Source organism: Camellia sinensis, chromosome 8 (assembly GCF_055761805.1).
Source record: "Camellia sinensis isolate YWXY chromosome 8, ASM5576180v1, whole genome shotgun sequence".
NCBI classification, from domain to species: domain Eukaryota; kingdom Viridiplantae; phylum Streptophyta; class Magnoliopsida; order Ericales; family Theaceae; genus Camellia; species Camellia sinensis.
The window spans coordinates 50125155-50146882 of NC_138968.1; the positions used below are offsets into that span (position 1 = coordinate 50125155).

General features: G+C 34.4%; 3 protein-coding genes across 6 annotated transcripts; 1 reads left to right on the forward strand and 2 right to left on the reverse strand.

Moving 5' to 3' along the window:
• Nucleotides 1–322: 322 nt before the first annotated feature.
• Nucleotides 323–889, forward strand: LOC114261605 (LOB domain-containing protein 21). The gene has a single exon (XM_028201886.2). It carries the CDS (start codon nucleotides 323–325, stop codon nucleotides 887–889), a length of 567 nt encoding a protein of 188 aa, XP_028057687.2.
• A 1246-nt stretch (nucleotides 890–2135) lies between these two features.
• On the reverse strand, nucleotides 2136–9222 carry LOC114261826 (trihelix transcription factor ENAP1-like). Of its 4 annotated transcripts, XR_014337664.1 has the most exons (3): nucleotides 8081–9184; nucleotides 2767–2869; nucleotides 2136–2495 (listed from the first exon to the last, which is right to left on the reverse strand). XR_014337664.1 is itself a non-coding variant. In XM_082882607.1 (2 exons), the coding sequence occupies exons 1-2, from the start codon at nucleotides 8910–8912 to the stop codon at nucleotides 2482–2484; spliced, it is 846 nt and encodes a 281-aa protein (XP_082738733.1). In that variant the 5' UTR covers nucleotides 8913–9222; the 3' UTR covers nucleotides 2136–2481. The 4 variants fall into 4 exon arrangements, 3 of the variants coding, with proteins under 3 accessions (XP_082738733.1, XP_082738735.1, XP_082738734.1); XM_082882607.1 differs by lacking the exon at nucleotides 2767–2869 and having other exon boundaries at nucleotides 8081–9222; XM_082882609.1 differs by lacking the exon at nucleotides 2767–2869 and having other exon boundaries at nucleotides 2136–2626.
• A 5642-nt stretch (nucleotides 9223–14864) lies between these two features.
• On the reverse strand, nucleotides 14865–16138 carry LOC114261597 (pentatricopeptide repeat-containing protein At2g40240, mitochondrial). Its single transcript, XM_028201881.2, has one exon. The coding sequence runs from the start codon at nucleotides 16020–16022 to the stop codon at nucleotides 15039–15041; it is 984 nt and encodes a 327-aa protein (XP_028057682.1). The 5' UTR covers nucleotides 16023–16138; the 3' UTR covers nucleotides 14865–15038.
• Between the last annotated feature and the right edge of the window lie 5590 nt (nucleotides 16139–21728).

Sequence of the window (21728 nt, forward strand, 5' to 3'; positions counted from 1 at the left end):
TACATATAAAAAAATGAAATTATTATTTATTTTAGACTAAAATGTACTTCCTTTAGTTTTTAAAAGAAGTCAGTATAATTATGTCAAAACTCATAAATTTATTATATTTTTAAAAAACTTAGAAGAGATGAGTGTAATTTATCCTTATTTTTATGAAACTACTAAATTCTTTTTTAAAAAAAAAAAAATCAAACAAGAAGAAGCTTTAAAGGCATTGGGGATGAGCCAATTATTATAAATATGTGGTAAAGAGGATAACAGGTGCATATTACAACATACAACAAACAAGTGGATGTAATGAAGAAGCAGAAGTAGCAGCCATATGAAGGGTCAAGAGCCCCGGTCGAGCTCCTCCTGTGCAGCCTGCAAGTTCTTGAAGAGAAGATGCAGCCCCAACTGTCTTTTCGCCCCTTATTTCCGCTCCGATGAGCCCAAAAAATTTGCTAAAGTCCACAAAGTGTTCGGAGCAAGCAACGTTAGCAAGATCCTCATAGAAGTCCCCGAAGAGCAACGTGAAGACACAGTGAATTCCCTGGTTTTTGAGGCCGAGGCTAGGCTCAGAGACCCTGTCTACGGTTGCATTGGCGCCATAGCTTTGCTGCAGAAGAAGATGGTTGAGCTCCAGCATGATCTGGCGATTGCTAGAACTCGGCTTGCTCGCTATGTTGTTGCCAAGCCTTCTCATCCTCATCAGCATCAGCATCAGCATCAGCATCATCCTCTCTTGCTCCTGGATAATAATAATCATGATCATATTGTCGTGTCACCTCTTGTTGATCTTCCTGGAGTGTGCAGCGATGGATGGGTTGAGAGTTTTAACCAGAATTCATTGGAATCATATCAAGGTGGATCTATGGGTGAATTAAGCCAATTCCCATTTCCATTGTGAATCTCTCTCCTTCTCTCTCATATGTCTAATAATTTGGAGTAGAATGTCCTTCAATTTGCATATCTTTCCATCCAAGAAAAGAAGCTATTATTGTAGAATTGAAATTTGATGGAAATTAATGGAAATATTCTGGAAGTTGAATTTTGGGTGCAAATTCAGAAGAAAATTGTCAGTGGTTCTAGTAAAATTTCAAGAGTACTTGCTAATTATTGTTCATGATAAAAAAAAGAAAGGTAAATTACAAATATACTCTTGAGGTTTGCTTAAATTATAAATTGCTCCTAGTGATTTAAAAAATTACAAATATGTCTTTGTTAGTATTTTTTATTTAATAGAATTAACTAAAAAAATAAAATTCATAATTGCTCTCCTATACAATAATAAAATTACCTAAATTATTAATTGAAATATATTTCTAACATCATTAAAACTGTTAATTGACTTGATGATTTACTAATAAAATGGGCGATTTGTTATAAAATTAAAAACCTCAGAGGGTAAAATGTAATTTCTAAAATCACAGGAGACGAATCGTATTTTAATCAAATCTTAAAGGGTGTATTTGTCATTTACCCAAAAAAGAAAAAAGGAAAAAGGCCAGTGGTGTATGCAGCTTCCCTAATTGCTCCAAAGTCTTATAAGTCTTAGCAAGGCATATCTATTTATTCATATTTTGATTTCTATGCAATTTCTCTATCTGCTATAGCTGATAAAAATCATTGTTTTAGACCGTGCATATGTAGAAAGCATATTTTATTTTAGCTGATAAAAATCATTGTTTTAGATCATGCATATGAAGAAAGCCTCTTTTGTTTACATCCATTGCACTTTACCTGATGTAGAAGCTTTTACACCATTTGCAACCATATTAACTGTTGAAAAATATAGTTTTTTTATAGTCAAAATAATGTGAGTGTGACATTTAAATAATGCCAAACAAACAAACAAACTATGCATACAAAAACTTGGTGGAGAATTACGTCTTATCGATATCTATCCATTCAATGAAAGTCCAAAAGGCCACTATTATAGTTTATAATTGTAAAATGTAATTGCCACATCAATTTGTATAGATATTTTTGCATAAAAATTCCGTATGTTTAGAAGACAATGTGTCACTGTTATGCAGGCGTGTGTCAATCCCACAAAAGTGTACAGGGGCAATGTCTGGGTACTTTATAAGCGAGTGGTGTGAAAAATTTGTCCGTGACATGTGGTATGCAGGGCCAACTTGATACTGGCAATGTTTTGGAAGGAAACATCGAAAAATATATAAAATCCAAATGCGGAATGAGGAGATCCAATGCTTCAATATTACAATCGAGAAAAATTAAAGATACAACAAATCCGTTGCAGAATAACTGACATGTACAACAAACTTAACAATAATTGATATAATACAGTCCTGACCTCTTGCATTGATTCAAACTTATAATCTACAGGCAATAGATACATATCATGTAGGATGCGCGAACTCATTTGGAGTAGAAATCTACATGCTCTCCCAGAATCAACTTTTCAATCCCTCCAAAGCCAGAAACAGCCTATGAAATCTGCTTTCCTTTCAGAGGAGAGTTTTCATGTCATCTTAGTTATAATTTTTTCCCTGCCCGAGGTATGCACAATAATGCAAAAGTTAATGACTAAACAAAAGCCAGCAGCAAAGTACAGACAGCTTCAAACTGCAACACTAGATGCATGAGAGAGAGAGAGAGCAGCACATAAAATCCTGTTAACCTGTGAAATTGAAGTTTTCAATATTTCATACATTTTTATATGCAGAGCATTCTACAGGAATATGTGAAGCAAAGACGATATTTGGTCAATTATAAAATACAGACATGAGCATAATTCCCTCCCACCCAACAAATGCATACCACATTCAATTGGAAGTCTGCAATATAAGATGTAACTTCTTTCTGCCAGCCTCGAGCATCATAGAACGAGTTCGTAAATTTCTCACATCTTACAAAGAAATTCCTGAAAATAAGCCAATATCTACTTACAGTAAACTTGACTGACCAAAATATAAGTAGTAGCGGTGCAATGGACAAGGGTAATTGAGTACCTAAACTTTAGTACATTTGTGTATGTACTACAGAAATATCATTCAACCAAGTACAGGCTATATATTCCATGCCAATCAGGCAAAAATGACATATCCTGGAATTATCAACATGTCCATGTGTGTGGGGTGGGTGTGCACATCACGTACACGTGTGGGTAGCATCTCTCAGCTTTGGCTGCATAGCTTCTCTCACATGCATAGGTGTGTGCATGTCTAAATTTACATATAAAATGCAGTAGTGTAGCAGGGAAAGTACAGAGGGGAACTGGCAGCTCTCACAATTTGGGTAATCAGGAAGCAACAAGACAGCAGAGTTGCACATGGTAACCACTGCATAAACAAATAAGCAGAAGAAATATATCTAGAGGTGTATTGGGAATTTCTGGAAGCATGAAGATTCAAGTTTCTAGTTAATAAAATGACACTTCAGAAATATTTGAAAATTGCCCACAGGATCTAGAAGAAGAGAATGTATACACGAGAGGGACGAAACCACTATTGAAGCCAGAAGAATACATTTCAAAGGTACCCTAACACAAGGAAGCAAGCAACTGTGCACAATTCAAACCATATGTTACTCAGCTAAAGTCGGGTCTGACAGTTTTTAACTTCCCATTACAAGCTGGTCAAAAATATTTCAGAGCATGTTAAACAGTTACAGGATTTAGTGTGCTGACCAAAACAGGTGCTACGCGTATAGCTAGCATATGCAAAAGTCTGGATGTCCAAGTGATAAATCGAAGATATTCAAAGACAATGCAACGTGTGCTCTGATACAATATCAAGTATAATTGCATTAGCATATTGCATTAGTTTAGGACACATTTTTAGTGCTTAAATTGACAAAGTTTGCCTGCCTTTCAGATATTTGCATTGGGTAATTATTGGATTAAGACTGGATTGTTTGAACATGTCCCAATGCCACCTTGCATTTGAGCAAGGTGCCGTTGAAAGGTGCCCTCAAAGTGTGCTTGAGCTGAATAGAGCTAAGTATGCAGAATCCAAATTTTGCGAGCTTCATTGAAAATACGATCGAGCAGACAAGTGAATTTCTGACTGCCTATGTGACCTGATTTGGAATAACTATATAAAGTGTCTTTATTTTTTTCAGTATAAAACACAAAAATATTCAGAGCAATCCTAGCTTCACCAAAGCTGTCAAATACCTAGTAGACCTAGTCCATATTGATTCAGAGAAGAATACTTATTTTGTTAATGCATGGGAACTAATTTGAAAAAATAAAATGAATAAAAATTAAACTTCTTAACAGAATCACTAATCATTTATAACACTTAGATCACTATTGATACATTTGTTAATCCTACCGACAGGTTGACTCCAATTGGAGCCGCAAGGAGCAGAGATCTGTGAGTTCAAGCTTGTGAACTTGAAGACCGAAGACGTTAAGGCTAAACACATTCATGATTGGGTTGGAAGTTGTCTCGTACTTGAGTCTTTGTATAAACTCTGACTTAGCAAATCGTTTTACTGGGCATGGTTGTCCGTGGTTTATTTAAAGCAGGGATCATTGTTCCCAAGGGTTTTCATGCATATCAATATGTCTATTATCTTGTTTTTATTATTTATTGCAAAACTATGTGGATGGTATTTCTATAATTCATTGATTAATTAGGAACTGGCTTTTTGAATTGAATAATCCACTGGGAAAATTTTAATTGATAATTGTTTGAAAGTTTGGCCTATTCATCCCCTCTAGGCACAAATGTATCTATGAGTACTACAAACAAAATAAATCCTGCCAAGATAAGTCACACACTGAAAATGGTGGTAACATGACCAGGCTTCCATATGCAATTTCCTTTTATTTACACTATGTTTGGGAACTTAGGAGAGGAAAGAAAAGAAATGATTACTTAAGTAATAAGAGAAAAGAAAAGAAAAGAAATGATTGTGATTTCTCTCCTTTTTGTTTGGATAAGGAAGAAATAAAATAAAAGAAATGATTGTGATTTCTCTCATTCTTGTTTGGTTAGGTTTCATTAAGAGAAAAGAAAAGAAATTGTTTTATGTTATATTACCAAAATAACCTTTTTATATTTTCAATCATTTTATTTCTTTTATTTTTATAGGGACAAAATTGGTATTATGAAAATAATAGTTTCTTTTCTCTCCCAATCTCTCCACTTTTGGAAAGATTGAAAATGAGACTTATAAGAGAAATGAGTTTCTCTCCATTTCTCTTCATTTCTTCCCATTTCTCTCTACTTAGATTATCCAAACAAATAAGAGAAATATATATCACTCTATTTCTTTTCTTTTCTTTTCTCTCCAAATCACTCAATCCAAACATAGCGTTAGTGTGTGTACATACAAGTAAAGGTTTTATACTAATGAATTTCTATGAATAGTATACATATAATGTTGGGTGTTTTTCTCTCTGTTTTTTTTCTTTTTTTTCTTTCCCACTTTTGTGTGTGTTGGGTTGGAGGTTGAAGTTGAGGTTGTCAACGACTCAAATGATGAAACGTTGGTTGGGTAGGGAGTTCATACCAAGCTAAAAAACACTATATCTGAACAACCGTAACCAAGTTCTCCAACAGTCTAATTTAGGATTGGAAGGTTCAGCCCCCCCAACTTGCAACCCTGCAAGTAGCTCAATGCACATGCAAACAGACACTAACATGAGCAAGCATGTGCACAAACATACGGAAACATTTTCCTAAGTTTTATCCATTCCCAAATTAATTATCAAACAACAATAACCAAAAAACTAATACATCTTAGAAGAACACCTACCTTACTCTTGGTGCGATAATTTAAATTTATTTTAAGTTTCAGTAAATATTAACTTATGTTACATGGATTTTTCAAAATAAATCAAATACCAGTGTCGAACACATAACACTTGGATAAGGGTGTGGGATTGGTGTCCGATAATTTCATCGGACACTTCTTATATATTTGTATTTAATACTATTAGTATATTTATATATTATTACGGAGGTAACTATTGGTTCAATGGTAAAACCTTAGCCTAATAATCTTGAGGTTACGGGTTCAAGTCAAGGGACAACTATTTTTGTGCACTATGCCAAAGGTTAGGTGTGTACCCAATCTTTCCCTTCCCAAACACACATTAAAATGTACTAATTGGGAGTTGTTTTTTAGTATATTTATATATTATTGTATAATTACTACAAAATGAGTCAAAGTTTTCTCAACACTGCATGTTACATGTAACACTATTTTATTTCATATAATAGATTAAAAATATGATCCTTTCTTTTTTTTCAAGCCAAAATTTGAGATTTATTGGGTCCGACCTCTAAATATACACCCGCACCCAACACCTGAACCCGAATCCATATAATATAACATAGATATTAACCCACATTACTAACACCATAACTAATATGCAGACCTAATAATTCTCCACTAGCCAATTGTCATGACAGGCTTTAAGACTCCGTTAGGCCAAAAACAAATCTAGGATCAAGGCTGGCTTAATTTTCTGAACCACCTTTCCAAACCACTGTTACTTATAAACAAGCAGGGAGGATAACAAAGGCTGCCTCACTCAAAAATAAATTAGCAAAAATCATAATTCACACGAAATGGAAAATTCCCATCACAAGTGAGAGAGTCCGCCAAAGAAACTAATAAACAGTAGGTACCCAATTCCCAGGCAACTCTTTATGAATTTGGTTATTGTAGGCAGTTTAACGAATACAGCTGGTTGTGCCCGACTTGAACTTGGTCCATATAATGATATCTTCTGAGCATTGTTTATAGGCCACACAGACCAAACTCAGCCACGTTAATCTCATCTGAGCTTTTTTATTAAATCCAATTCTATCAACCTCATGAAACAATACGGACCTCAAGAAATTGATCCAAAATTGAAAGGGTATTAGAACGGAACGTAGAACAACTTATGCATCAGACAGTAACCAGAGTTGTATGAAAGCTAGGTAGATCCTTCCATGCAAATTTTAGATCTATATTGGTATAGTAACGTGGAAGTTTAAAATATTGCCATAATGACAATTCATATAACACAAGAAGCCATGTCAGAGTACATACATCTACAAGTGGTCATATAATTACACTAAAAGTCAAAGGTTATGTAAGAAGTTAGGAGATCTAAATTATTCCAATATTACAAAATAGATCTAACCAGAGCAGGCAGAGCAGCCAACTTTCAGAGAGAAATCTATCGAGATGAAGCATCTCTTCCCTCCCAACTGAATCAATGGAGACATGTACAGTTATGCAAGGTGAACTACACTATTAATCTTTAAAATTGAACCCTATCATCCTCAATTTCAAATGTTATGATGCCACAAATTAAGTGTGGATTCACCAGGAGCATTCTGCAACCCAGCACATAATCAAGAACAACATCATCTCTACATAAATCTTAAAACATCACCAGACTTCTTTTGACTGTACACCATAGGTTGATGGAAACCATACATCTAAGAAATAATCTCAATAACTCCCAAGAAAACAGTACAGTTAGGCACCAAAAAAAGACACACCAATTTCATATCTCAACTGAATTACCCTTTGCATTTTTATTTTTATTTTTTTCAATTTTTCCCATCATTGAAAATTTGACAAATACTAAAAGGTTGAAAAAAAACAAAACAAAACAAAAAAAAGGAGGAAATATGGGTATTTTCTTGGACGTAGTTCAAAAACTAACTATCAGTAATGTCAATCAGTTAAGAATTAAATAAATCAAATAACCAAAAGATACTTGAGAATCATGCAACGGCACAAAAGCAAGCAAGATCAAAAAAGCCAAAGCATTTCAATGGCGTGTGGTTCGAATTTATTAGCTCTCTCTTCATTTTTATAACACAAATGATATGGTTCTTAGCTATTTAGGTGATGAAAACCCAGAGAGCTAAAATCCACCAGCAAGTTATCTATTTTTCATCACTAAATACATTCAAAGAAACAAAACATACACAAAAGGATTCCTATTTCATTAACCTACAATTCAATTAACATGAATAGAAATAGACCCAATTGCCAGTCAAATTCCTATACCATGCAGATGCAATTACTTGCAATGAAGTAATAAATTATTCATCAAATCCAAAAAAGTAAATGTAGAAAAAAGGGTAATAAATCTGTAGTCTTGGAAATTCACCTGCAGCGGGGGCATACTTGGTAGGCCTTTTCATCTTCTCAAGCTCAAGTTGAGCTTCCATAAACATATTCATCCTCTGGAACTCAAGATCCTTAGTAAACTCCATCCTCTGCTTCTCCAACTCCATCATCTGCAGCTGCTTCGAACTCTCAATCCTCTCATATATTTCCCCAAACCTCAGAATCGCCCTCGCCAATTCCTTATACGCACTCTCCTCCGAAAAATCCACAGAATCCATCCTACTATGCTTCCTCACACCACCACCAAGCAACACATCTTCATCTCTTCCACCACCACCACCACCACCACCACCAAGGGAACTCTCATTAGAGCCACTCGAATTCAGCCGCGAAGAACCCGCGGAGTAAACAACAACCTGAGAGTTAGGGTTAGGGTTAGGGTTAGGGTTAGGGTTTGGTTTGGGCCTCGATTTGACAGTTAAGGTAACGGTGGTGGAAGGCTTAGTTGTTTTCTTGTTGGAGGGAGTGGCAGCGGCGGAGGTAGTTCCGATGAGATGCTGGAGGCGGTAGTAGAAGGGCCATTTGGATGGAGAAGGCTTGGATTTCTCGAGCTTGTACTTCTTCTTGAGAGTGTCGATGCGGTTCTTGCACTGGATGTCGGTGCGGCGGGGCTTGAGGCCGTTCTGGCGGGCGTTGACTGCGTCAGCAACTTCCTTCCAGTCCTTCTGGCGGAGATTGCCGCGGTTCAGCAGGAGGTAACGGTCTCCCCAGGCTTCGATCAGAGTCTCGGTAGCGCCTTCGCTCCAGCAGTCCTCTCGGCCGCCGGCACTTCCGCCGCCGTGGTGGGGCCGTGATGGGGTTTGGCTATCCATGGATTGGGGATCTGGTAGACGGTGGTGCTGCGATGGAGGTGAGGAGAGAGAAAGTGGAGGAAAAGAGCATCGGAATATCGAGGGAGGAGGAGGAGGAGAGAATGGATGGAGGTGAGATGCGTTGGCCGTGCATCTGACCGGAGGGAGTGGGCTCTCTCTCACGTCAGTTGCTTATTGGACGGTTGGACGGACTCACTCACGATTCTGTTAGTCTACGATTTTTGCCTGTCTTCTTTTACCATGACTGTAGCATTAAGGATTAATAATAGCTGCAAAACAAAAAGGCTAAAAAAAGTTTTACTTTTTATTTAAGTAAAAATTAAATAAGCTTAAATATGTACTTTTAGTTCCTTTTTTTAACTATAAACTTATGCACATTACCAAAAAAAATAAAAAATAAAAAAATTTAACTATTTCAATCCACTTATCAATTTAATTAAAATTTATTTGAAATTGACTAAAAAAATTAATAAATTAATGCTCTGTTTATTTTTTTACATCAAACTTTTTCTTTAAAATATTTTTTCATATAAAACGTTTTCTTATGTTTTGTTGTCTTTTTAAAATAAAAAGGAAATTACACTGATACTATGTCAATGTAAAATATTTATAAATAAGTAAAAAATATTATAGATATTAATATTTAAAAATATAAAAAAAACTTATTCTTTTGTAAATAATTTTTGTTATCCCCACTGATGGGTTATTCTCCCTAAAATAGATGTATTAATAGTTACATTAGTGATGGTAGTAGTAGCGATACTAAGTTGGAGGTGGAAGCTTTGGGGTTGGTGATGCTAGTATTGAATACAGTGGTATTGGTTGTAATGGTAATAGTGTGGTGGCAAGTAGTGATAATGATGGAGTGGACGTTGGCGATTATGGCAGCGAAAATGGAGGTTGTCGTGGCGATATCGAAAATAATGATCATAGATATGGATGTGATGGTAGTAGTGGTAATGAGGTGTGGCATTGGTGAACTTCAGTTCTATAAATATATTTCTCATTTTAAAAGTGAAAAATATGTTTCGATCATTTTTTTTTTTTTGATAAGAAAAAAATATATTTTTTCGTTAACTTTTATTTTTTTATTTTATATATATAAAGAAAGCGTAAGTTTAAACATATTGGCTATGTTTGTTCGGATGGACTGGATAAGGAGATTCTAATCTATCCGACTATTAATTCTGGAATATATAGTCTTTGGAATATTTGGTTAAAAAAGATGTGTATCATTTGTTTGTTTTCTAATAAGATTAGATGTCTAAAAAAGACTATCCTATTGAAATCAATGTTTGATTAGAATATTATGAACAAAGATAAATGCTCAATAGACTATTTTACCATTTTCAATTATTTACTAAATAATAGCAATACTAAATTTATTTTTAATTTTTAGTTTTTTTTACTAGATTAAATGAAATTTTATTTTATTTTTTAAAAATTAAATAAATTTATTTTTAAAATTAAATAAATAGAACATCAATAAAAATTTATGTTATTTTTAAAATAAAATTTAAAATAAATTTATTTTAAAAAAACTAATGAAATTATATAAAAAATTAAATAATGAAATTAAATAAAATATCAATAAAACATTTGTAAAAACTTATTTAAAAAATAAACAAATAAACATCAATAAAAATTAAATAAATTTATTTTATTTTATTTTTTAATTGAAATTTTTATATTTTATTTTATTTTATTCTAATAAGTACAATATATAATCATATGAAGGCCTCGTTTGGTAAGTTAACATTTTAGTCAAAAAATCAAAAAATTACTTTAAAAAGTCAAAAAGCCCATAACTTATACCAAAAAGTCAAAGATTCTCTTTTCTCTCTACTTTTTGCACATCTTTTCGTAAAAAGTCAAAAAATCACCCCAAACATACTAACTTTTTTTACCTCATATTTTAGCTAAAAAATTACTAAAATAAAACATGTTCCCAAATGAAACCTAAATACTTAGAGGACAAATGTGTCATTTTATAACTTAATCCCATAAAATTCCAACCCCATCGTTTCTATCAAACATCACCTCCTATAACACAATAGTTCAATATATATATATGGAATTTATAATCCAACTTATAAATTCACAACTAAATAATAAACAACATTGTAAATTAAATATTAAGTCCAATCTCTCCTTTAATCCGTCCAAACAAACAGCCTCATTACATATAGGCCTTGTTTGGTAGAGCTGTGGAAAGTGATTATAACTTATAACTTAACAGCTTATACCTTATAGCTGTGAATATAAGCTGATTTTTTACTTATAAATTAAGTTTCTCCTCCCTCACTCATAGAATAAGTTGATTTTTGACTTATAAAAAATTATAAATTGTATTATTAAATTGAACCAAACACATTAAAATAACTTAAATTAAGTTAAAAATTAAAATAAACTAAAAATAAACCCTACTAAATAGCGTCATAGCCCCATCCCAAAAAGTCAATATCGTTTGTAAGAGCATGGTTTTAAAAACCGGACCGGACCGGCCGGTTCAACCGGTTGAACCGCCGACCGGTCGAGGTTCCGGTCCGGGTACACCCAGTAAACCGGTCATAGTCGAAAACCGGCCTCTTTTGAGAGAACCGGAAAAACCGCCGGTTGAACCGCCGAACCGGTTGACCCGGTCCCGGTTCACCGGGTTTTAAAAACGGATTTTTTGTATTTTTTTCTTTGTTTTTTTTATTCTTTCTTTCTTTTCTTTCTTTCTTATTTTATATATATATATATATATATATAATAAAAATTTAATTGGAAACTCTCTTTTAAGGGTTTCCTCTTGTGATGAATCCCATTGAGAGCTTGAAATTATTGTGAAAACTTCTATCTATTTATAAGAAAAAAATTCTCCCAAAAAAACTCAAGAAATCTATGTGGGATTCAATCAAATTTATTGGAGGGAAACTTAAAATTTTGATATCCCTCCAAAATTTTTGCTTTTCTTTCAATCAAATTACTTGAATTAAAATCATATGGAGGGAATATTGAATATTTGATTTCTTCTTCCAAAATTAAAATTAATAATATTTTTAAATATATTTTTTAATAAAAAAAGTATTAAGAGAAATATTTAAGATTATTAAAATTTTTAATTTATAATTTTATTACTTATATTTTTATTTAAATATAATTTTAATATATTTATGACGTCACGGTTCGATTCCGGTTCAACCCGACGGTTGAACCGGTGACCCGTCCACCCGATCATTTTTTCGGTTCACTCACCGGTCCGGTTTTTAAAACATTGTGTAAGAGTATACTTTAGGTTTATAATATTTTAAATTTTGAGAAAATATTTTTTTTCCCTTCTGATTTTTTTGGGGATATTTTTATGCGAATTTGGATCCTCGGCCGCCCTTCTGGGCGGCCGTTCCCAGCAGCCCCCCCAAAACGACGTCGTTTTGGGGGTTTTTTCGTTTTTTTTTTTTTTCCGCAGAACCAGAGTACAGAGGGGAGGGGAGGGGAGGGGAGGGGAGCTCGCCGGATTTTGGGATCTGGATTCGCCGTCGCAGGTCGTCGAGCTCGCCGTCGCAGGTCGTCGAGCTCGCCGTCGCAGGTCGTCGATCTCGCCAGCCGTCCGATCGTCGCCCGATCTGCCGTCGCCTCCGCGTCCGGCCCGCCTCCGCCTCCTCCTCCTCCTTTCCCGGTGATTATGGCCCCCTCCAGTCTGGTGCTCCCTCTTCTTCTCCCTTTCTCTCTCTCTCCTTCCCCTCCCCTCCCCTCCCCCTCTCTCTCTCTCCCTCCCCTTCCCTCCCCTCCCCTCCTCTCCTCTCCCTCTGGTTCGGTTTTCCAACGAGGAAGAAGAAAGAAAAAAAAAAATCAAAATAACCCCCAAAACGACAAAAAAATCAAAATAACCCCCAAAACGACGTCGTTTTGGGGGGCTGCTGGAACGGCCGCCGGGAAGGGCGGCCGAGAATCCGAACTCTTTTTATGCAGGGGTAGCTTGATAGCTCACCAAACTTACCCAGTTCAGCCCGAGATGAATACTTTTAAGACTTTAAAAAAAAAATTAAAAGGATTTAGAATGATTTAAATAAATATATTTTTTAATTTTTTATAAAAAGATGTGAAAAAAATAAAAAAAATAATGTAACTTAAAAAGATTAAAAAAAAATAAAAATGTACTAATATAGAAAATGCCAAATAATACCTTAATATATAGAGTTATGTTGATATTTTGTAACCATTAATTGAAGTTGAATTTGGAATAAGAAGTTTTACTACATCCTAACCCGGCTTATCAATTTATAAAATAGTAATAATAAAATAAAATAAATAAATTATAAAAAAATATAAAAAGAATTATATATATATTTTAGAATTTAAATTAAAATATTTATTGAAAGATTATATTTATTTACCAATGAATGTTACTAATGCTTAAAATTCAAGCAATAATTAAGAATATCCTTTCCAGATAAAAATAAAAATTAAAAAATTAATATATCATTTAAAGAGTCCATTAGAATTGGAGTAGTAAAACATAAAAATAACTACTTATTTTATTTACCAATGATATGTTGATTAGTGGTAAGAGGTTTGTCTCTCTTGCTCAACACTTGGATTCAAATATATTTCATAGCAGATTATTGGGATTACACTTACACCATGTTTGTTTAGGCAGGCTAAATTAAGTTAGATTAATATTTTCATAACTAATAGTCTTAGAATTACGAATCCCTTTGAATTGTATATCATATTTTATGTTTGGATTGAGTTAAAATTATGAGGAGGGATTATAATAAGGGATTAACAAAATATTATATAATCCGATATTTGTTTAAGGAGATTGGAATTGATAGGATATGACAGGATATGGAACATCCAATATATTAATCATATATGGTCATTTGATAAGTTAGTCCAGACTTTGACTTAGTCTCCTAATTTATATCCTACCCTCTATGTGGGATTAAATAGTCCATCATATGTGTAATATCATATCTGGATGAATTGTTAATCCGTATTTCAATTAAACTATTAGTCCAATCCCAAGTACATGTCTACCCAAACAAACATGACCTTATTTCTTAATACCCAGAATACGTTGGAACCTTAATTTCGGTTCCCACGAAGGTGAGACGTTGATTTCAACAAATGTCTGTGGATATCCTAACGTAGATGCGGTATTAGTTTCGATAGATGTCTGTGAATAACCTATTCACACATCCATTTTTTGCACAAAAAAAAAAAAAAATTATTTGAAGAATTTAGGATTTGATGAGTGAAATAAAAAAAAAAAATCTATTCAATAGACATTAGTTTTATTAAATTTAATTTGTGAATTTTTTTAAATTTTGTTCATACACCTAATATTTTTGACTAGTGGCAAAATTTTTTGACATGATGAGCACAACATGAAGCAAACAGACTAAAAACAACAATGATTGATACCCTCACTTTTTGCAGACCCCTACAACCTCCTTTAGATCTCCACCATTGATGATATGAACCATAGAGATACATGAGTGAATCCCATAGAAATCAAAGGGAGTTATGGGAATTTCCAAAAAATGGGGGTCAAGTATTTTTCGGACCAAAAATGATATGATAACAAGAAATAATCAACAAACTGAGTTGGTGTCGAGATAAATTTATCACGACACGAAACCCACCTAAATCTCATCACATTTCTTTTACAAAAATGAACAATTATAACTTTAAAAATAAATCATCTAACTTTTTGAAAATAAATATAAACCAATCATATAATTAAATATATGATCAATGTATGAATTATTTAGTCCATAGACACGACAAGATAAATATTTCTAATCCCCGAGTTCATCTGGGTTAGCTTACTAAAGTTTAATAGTCCCTCAATTAAATCACTAATTGAAGAGAAGGACAACTATTATAAGAAGGTTTAACATTATCCTACAATTTAAATTGGTTCATATTTGCCACATCAAACCAACAAATTACACTCAATAATAATACAGTGACAAAATTTTGATATTAAATTTTGAATACCAATCTACTGTATGAACAATGCCTTAACATATTTTATATAATGCATCATTTACCATTACATACTAAATTAAACCCAAAAAAAATAAAAAATAAAAAAATGAAATTGAAGCAAAGAAGAGTGAAATTAATTGGCATTTACTCTTTGATATGTAATTCATAAAAATCCATCAATTTAGCACCCATTTTCAAACCCATTTTGCTCATCTCCTTCAAAACCAACTTGGCATCATCAAACCTCTTCAAATTAATCAGACGGCTAGCCAAAATCCCAAAACTCTCCGTATCCAACCCTTCGTCCCTCCCTCCATAGCTCATCACAAACTCAACCGCCTGCGCATAATAGCCCAACTTCAGCAACCCACTTATAACGTGCACATGAGTGGAGTACAACACCGGCACTCCATCATCCTCCATCCTCCTCAGCACCACCAGAGCACCCTCCACCTTCCCCACCCTACACGCGCCCAGAACCAGCGCGTCGTACGTCCTCGAATCCGCCCCCAACCCCTCCTCCGCCATCCTCGTCAGCAATCCGGCGGCTGACGTCAGATCTCCGACGAAGCAATAAGCCGTGAGGAGATAATTATAGGCCGTCAGATCAGGGGAGATTCGATTCTCTCTCATCAAGTCTATGACGCGCCATGCCTCGTCCATCGTCTTCTTCCTAGTGAGAGCGTTGAGTATGGGGTGGAAGGTGCACGCGTTCGCACCGTAGCCCTGCCGGAGCATTTGCTCCGCCACGCGGAGAGCTTCGTCGGGGCGGCCCAAGCGGGAGAGGCGAGAGACGAGTGCGTCGAAGGCGCTCTTTCGGGTGAAGCCTCTGTCGAGAGAGGCTAGGGTTTGGGAGAGGTCGTCGAGGACGGAGAGGTTGGTGGAGATGAAATTGAAGGTGTTGGTGGTGTTGAAGAAACCGTCTCGTGAACGCTTGTTGAGGAGGCTGAGGACGGTGGCGAAGTCCTTTTGGCGGCCAGCGGCGTCGATGAGGTGGTCGTAGAAGGCGGAGCTGGGTTCGTCGGGGAAGGAATTTGGGATTTGGGTGGTGGTGAGGAAGCGAGAGGTAATGTGGAAGAGAGATGGGGAGGTTGGGGTTTTGGGGATGAGTTTGTGAAGAAATTGCATGGTTTGTTTAGGGTTTATCAGAGAGTGGTTACAAGATTTGAGTGCACGAAGCTAATGGGCTTGAAATGCCCAACTTCGGGGATTTAGAGCGAGGTGTTTGGGATCTCACCAAAAACCCAACATTTTTATTTTTCAGTGAATTTTTCTTTTAAATTTGTGTAATTTTTTTTTTAAAGTCGATCTTAAAAAAGTAGGGCGGAGTATAAAATCCGTAAAATCCGTGATTCGATTAAATCCAGTCCAATTCGATAGGTTTAGATTGATTTTTTGAATCCGTGATTTGATTTCGGATTGAAGAATTAAAAATCTGTAATGCACGGATTGGTTCCGCATTGAATCTTACGGTTCTAGATTGGAACCGATCCGAACCGTATATAAATAGTTTATATTTTTATTATACATCCTCTCCCATAGTATCTTCTCTTATTCTATATAAAATCTAAACTCAAACATAAAACCGTATAATATCTTCTTTTATTATTTTTGTTTGTTAGTTTTTAGTTTTAATTTGTAATGGTTTAAATACTTATGGTGAAACCAGTTTTCTTATAGTTGTTTAAATTCTAGAATAGTATGCCGCTATTATAGAAAAATATGTTGTTATTGTAGAACAAATATAGCGTTATGTTTATATTTTTATGAAATTAAAGTATTATATATATATTTGTTACTTAATTATGTGAATCTGTGGTCCTAAACCGATCCAATCCGTATTTAAATGGATTGGTTCAGATTGGTTCCATGATTTAAACGGATTGGATTGGTTTCATTTTTTCAGAAAAACGGATTGGTCCTGGTTGTACCTCAATCCGGTCCAATCCGGACCATGCGCACCCGTAAAAAAAAGACTTAAAAAGTAAAATCGCTAAAGTTTGCCACTGTTATTGCGAACTTATTTTGAGAAGTTGGCTTTTAATAATTTTTTTGAGTTTGTAATAAAAGTTAAAAGTTGATTTTTTTACATTTTTTTCATTTGAGAGGTTGGTTTTTAGCTATTAGTGAAATTATAATTTTATCCCTCATGAGTCAAAATGTACTACATGAGCGAAGTTGTAAATATTTTAAATTAATGGGGATAATTTGATTATTTTATTATGATTTGACATCATAAATAAATATTAATCAAAAAACTTAAAAGTAACTTTTTACCGACTTCTCAAATCATTTGTCTAAAAAAATTAAAAATTTACTTTTCAGGTTTCCCAAAATAGGCCATTGTTATCACCACTGTTTGCTATCATCATTGATTACAACCATCGTTTGTTACTGTCAACATTACTACTTACCAACACTACTGCCCTTTAGTGGTGTTTTGGCAACATAATTTTTAATCATTTTTTTAAGTTTGTAGCAAAAGATAAAAATTATTTTTTTTTGTCTTTTTTATTTTTATTTTTATTGAGGAAGTAGGTTTTTAGTGTTAGATAATGTCTCAATGGGACCACATAATTAAATGTGGTGTTATCATTTATAAGAAGCCTACAATTTAAGTGATTCAATTTAGTTAATAGGCTTAAGGGTATATATGTGTTATGGACCTAATGTGTAGATACTAGTTGTATAATTTCTATTTCTATGAGGAGCAGAAATAGAAATTAAAACATATTGGTTAAAGTTGGTTTTCATTACTTTTCAGTTTTAAAACCAATAATAATAATGGTTAATTTATTAGTTTTTATTACCTTTCAGTTATGAAACTAATAATGGTTAATTTATTGGTTTTTATTACCTTTCAGTTATGAAACCAATAATGGTTAATTTATTGGTTTTCATTAACTTTCAGTTATGAAAACCAATTACAACCTTTAAAAGGTTATGGTCCCTATTCCTTACCAAGAGTGAAAAAACAAGAATACTGTTTTGTTTTTCTAAATCCTCTCAAGGAGAAACATAAGGCACCAAAGGGGAAAGGATTAGAAGGCAATAACATAGTCAATATCAAGGTTTTATTGATAATCAGACGCTTCCGTTTAACCGTTCATCGATGGATTTAGGTATGTCATTTTAGTCTTGTTTTCTTGATTATACACATGGTAGATGATCCGAAACATGAAGTTCTGAAATTTATGTTAACAAGTGGTATCAGAGCGGTTATATCATGTGTATCATCAGAATAGATATGCTTTTATTCATCCTATTTAGTTTCTTGGAATCAGATTCTGTTTTTTGTATTTCTGTTTTTCCCTCTGCTGCAAATTCTGTTTTGTTTTCTGGAAATGGAACATAATTCGGATGGGCGGTTCATTTTTCCAAATGGATTCAGTTTTTTTTTGACCCGTCAATTCTATTTATATATGTATATATATAATTGGGATTGCTGCAGATTATATAACATATACGGGGTAACAAATTTTTCTAACATTCTCAATATAAGTCAATTCAAACAAGATGTCACAAAAGTGATCTCTCTTGTCTTGATTGTTTTATATGGAATGTTTTGAAGTTCATGTCTGTGTATCTCATGCGGGTATTTATCAGTCCAAAGACATGATTAATACTTGGCAGAATTACACACACATTTTGTGGTGATAAACATGTGCCAATTGTCAAGGAAACCTAATGTGAATAATAAATCCATCAAAAGATAGATTTGTTATTTGACATAACTTATTGTCAATGTTTGATCATTACAACAAGAATACCACTTACAGTTAATATCACTGCCCAAAGGCTTGGTATTAATGTTGTGCTAGGTATCTTGAGATGTTGTTATTAAATTAATTTATTTAGAGATTATCTGTTTGGTAACTTAATGTGAGCATAATTGTTTAAAAGGTTATCCTGCTGAGGCAAGGCCTTATAAACCTCATGAACAAAAATTGGACTCTAAAACCATTAGCAGCTACTTTATTGGCTATGCCGAACGATCACGGGGTTACAAGTTTTATGATCCCACAAATAGGTCAATATTTGAGACGGGAATTGCAACATTTTTTGAGGATGTTGAGTTTGGGGGGAGAAATCCAGTTAGAGACATTGTCTTTGAGGAGGAAGCAGGAGTAATCCCACTTCCTACTACTACTTTTGACCAATCACAAGTTCCTATACCTGTCATTGCTCGAGAAGTAATTTCGGATCCTCGACCAGACAATGTTGTTCAAGATAATATAGTTCAAACTCCCATTCAAGATGAGGTAATTGTTCCTGAGGAACAAACTCTACAACCTCAACCTCAAGAATCTGTGCCATTAAGGCGATCCACCAGAGAAAGGAGATTTGCATTTTCAGATGATTATATTGTATATCTCCAGGAACATGAGGTAGAAAATGGAATGTCGAAAGATGATCCAATCAACTTTCGTCAAGCCATGGAAAGTTCCAACTCTCATAAGTGGATAGAAGCCATGAATGAAGAATATAAGTCTATGCAAGACAATAAAGTTTGGGAACTTGTCTCATTACCAGTTGGTGCGAAGCCCGTAGGTTGTAAATGGATATTTAAAACCAAAAGGGATTGAAATGGTAATGTGGAGAGGTATAAGGCACGTCTTGTAGCCAAAGGCTTTACTCAAAAAGAAGGAATTGACTTTAAAGAAACTTTCTCTCCAGTTTCTTCGAAAGATTCTTTTAGGACAATTATGGCGCTTGTTGCATATTTTGATCTTGAGTTGCATCAGATGGATGTCAAAACAGCTTTTCTTAATGGTGACATTAAAGAAACAATTTATATGGTGTAGCCAGAAAACTTTGTATCAGGAGACCCAAAGAATATGGTTTGCAAATTGACTAAATCCATCTATGGACTCAAACAAGCTTCTCGTCAGTGGTACTTCAAATTTCATCAAGTTCTCACTTCGTATGGTTTTGAAACTAACGTTGTTGATGAATGTGTGTATCACAAGTTCAGTGGGAGTAAACACATATTTTTGGTTTTATATGTTGACGACATATTGCTTGCCACAAACGATATAAACTTATTGCATGACACCAAGAGATTTCTATCTAAGAATTTTGAAATGAAAGATCTTGGTGATGCTTCCTTTGTATTAGGAATCGAAATACCCCGAGATCGTTCTCGGGGTATTCTGGGATTATCACAAAGGAGCTATATCGAAAAAATACTCATTAGATTTGGCATGCAAAATTGTAAATCAGGTGAAACCCCGGTTGCTAAGGGAGACAAGTTTAGTCTCAGCCAATGCCCGAAGAACAGTCTTGAAATTCAAGAAATGCAGAAGATTCCTTATGCCTCGGCTGTAGGGAGTCTAATGTATGCTCAAGTATGTACGCGTCCGGATATTCCGTTTATAGTTGGCATGTTAGGCAGATATTTAAGTAATCCTGGCATAGATCATTGGAAAGCAGTGAAGCGTGTTATGCGATATTTACAGAGAACAAAGGAATATATGCTCACATATAGGAGATCGGATAAGTTAGAGGTCATTGGATATTCCGACTCCGATTTTGCTGGATGCCAAGACAGTAGGAAATCCACATTAGGCTATATTTATCTGTTAGCTGGCGGAGCAATTTCTTGGAGGTCTGCAAAGCAGACGCTCATAGCTTCATCCACCATGGCTGCAGAGTTTGTAGCATGTTATGAGGCATCAAACCAAGGGATATGGCTGCGGAATTTTGTCACTGGGTTGCGTATTTTGGAAGGCACTGAAAGACCACTTAAGATATATTGTGACAATAAGTCTGCAGTTTTATATTCTAATAACAACAGGAGCTCGACAAAATCAAAGCATATTGATATCAAGTTCCTAGTTGTAAAAGAAAGAGTGCAGAGTGGACAGATTTCCATAGAGCACATTGAGACAAACTCCATGATAGCGGATCCACTTACGAAGGGACTACCACCCAAGGTCTTTCATGAGCACACTGCTCAGATGGGTGTTATTCTATTTGAGAACATTCTGGTTTAGTGGGAGTTTGAATTTATATTACTGCTTTATGTCAGCCTTGAGTTTTATCTATGTAATTAGATTAATTTCTGCAGAAATGAGGTATTCAGTTTATTACACTCTGTTACGTACTGTGAAGTATTGATCTCAATAAAGTTAAGTAGGACCAGTTGGAAATAGGCATGTATGGATCACATCACATGTAATTTCCATGCTACGCATCCATGATTGATCTATGTCATTTAGCTATATTTGTATACGTGACCATTGGTGGGTCGAGTTACGATTGATGTAAGACCGCTTTGATCTTATATTAATATAGTTAATGGACAAGATTGTTTGGATACCCTCAAGTTATGATAACAAATTTCTGAGCTCACTAAAGTTAAGCACATTTTTCAGGATACATATGCGGTCCAGTGGGAGATTGTTAGATAATGTCTCAATGAGACCACATAATTAAATGTGGTGTTATCATTTATAAGAAGCCTACAATTTAAGTGATTCAATTTAGTTAATAGGCTTAAGGGTATATATGTGTTATGGACCTAATGTGTAGATACTAGTTGTATAATTTCTATTTCTATGAGGGGCAGAAATAGAAATTAAAACATATTGGTTAAAGTTGGTTTTCATTACTTTTCAGTTTTAAAACCAATAATAATAATGGTTAATTTATTAGTTTTTATTACCTTTCAGTTATGAAACTAATAATAGTTAATTTATTGGTTTTTATTACCTTTCAGTTATGAAACCAATAATGGTTAATTTATTGGTTTTCATTACCTTTCAGTTATGAAAACCAATTACAACCTTTAAAAGGTTATGGTCCCTATTCCTTCCCAAGAGTGAAAAAACA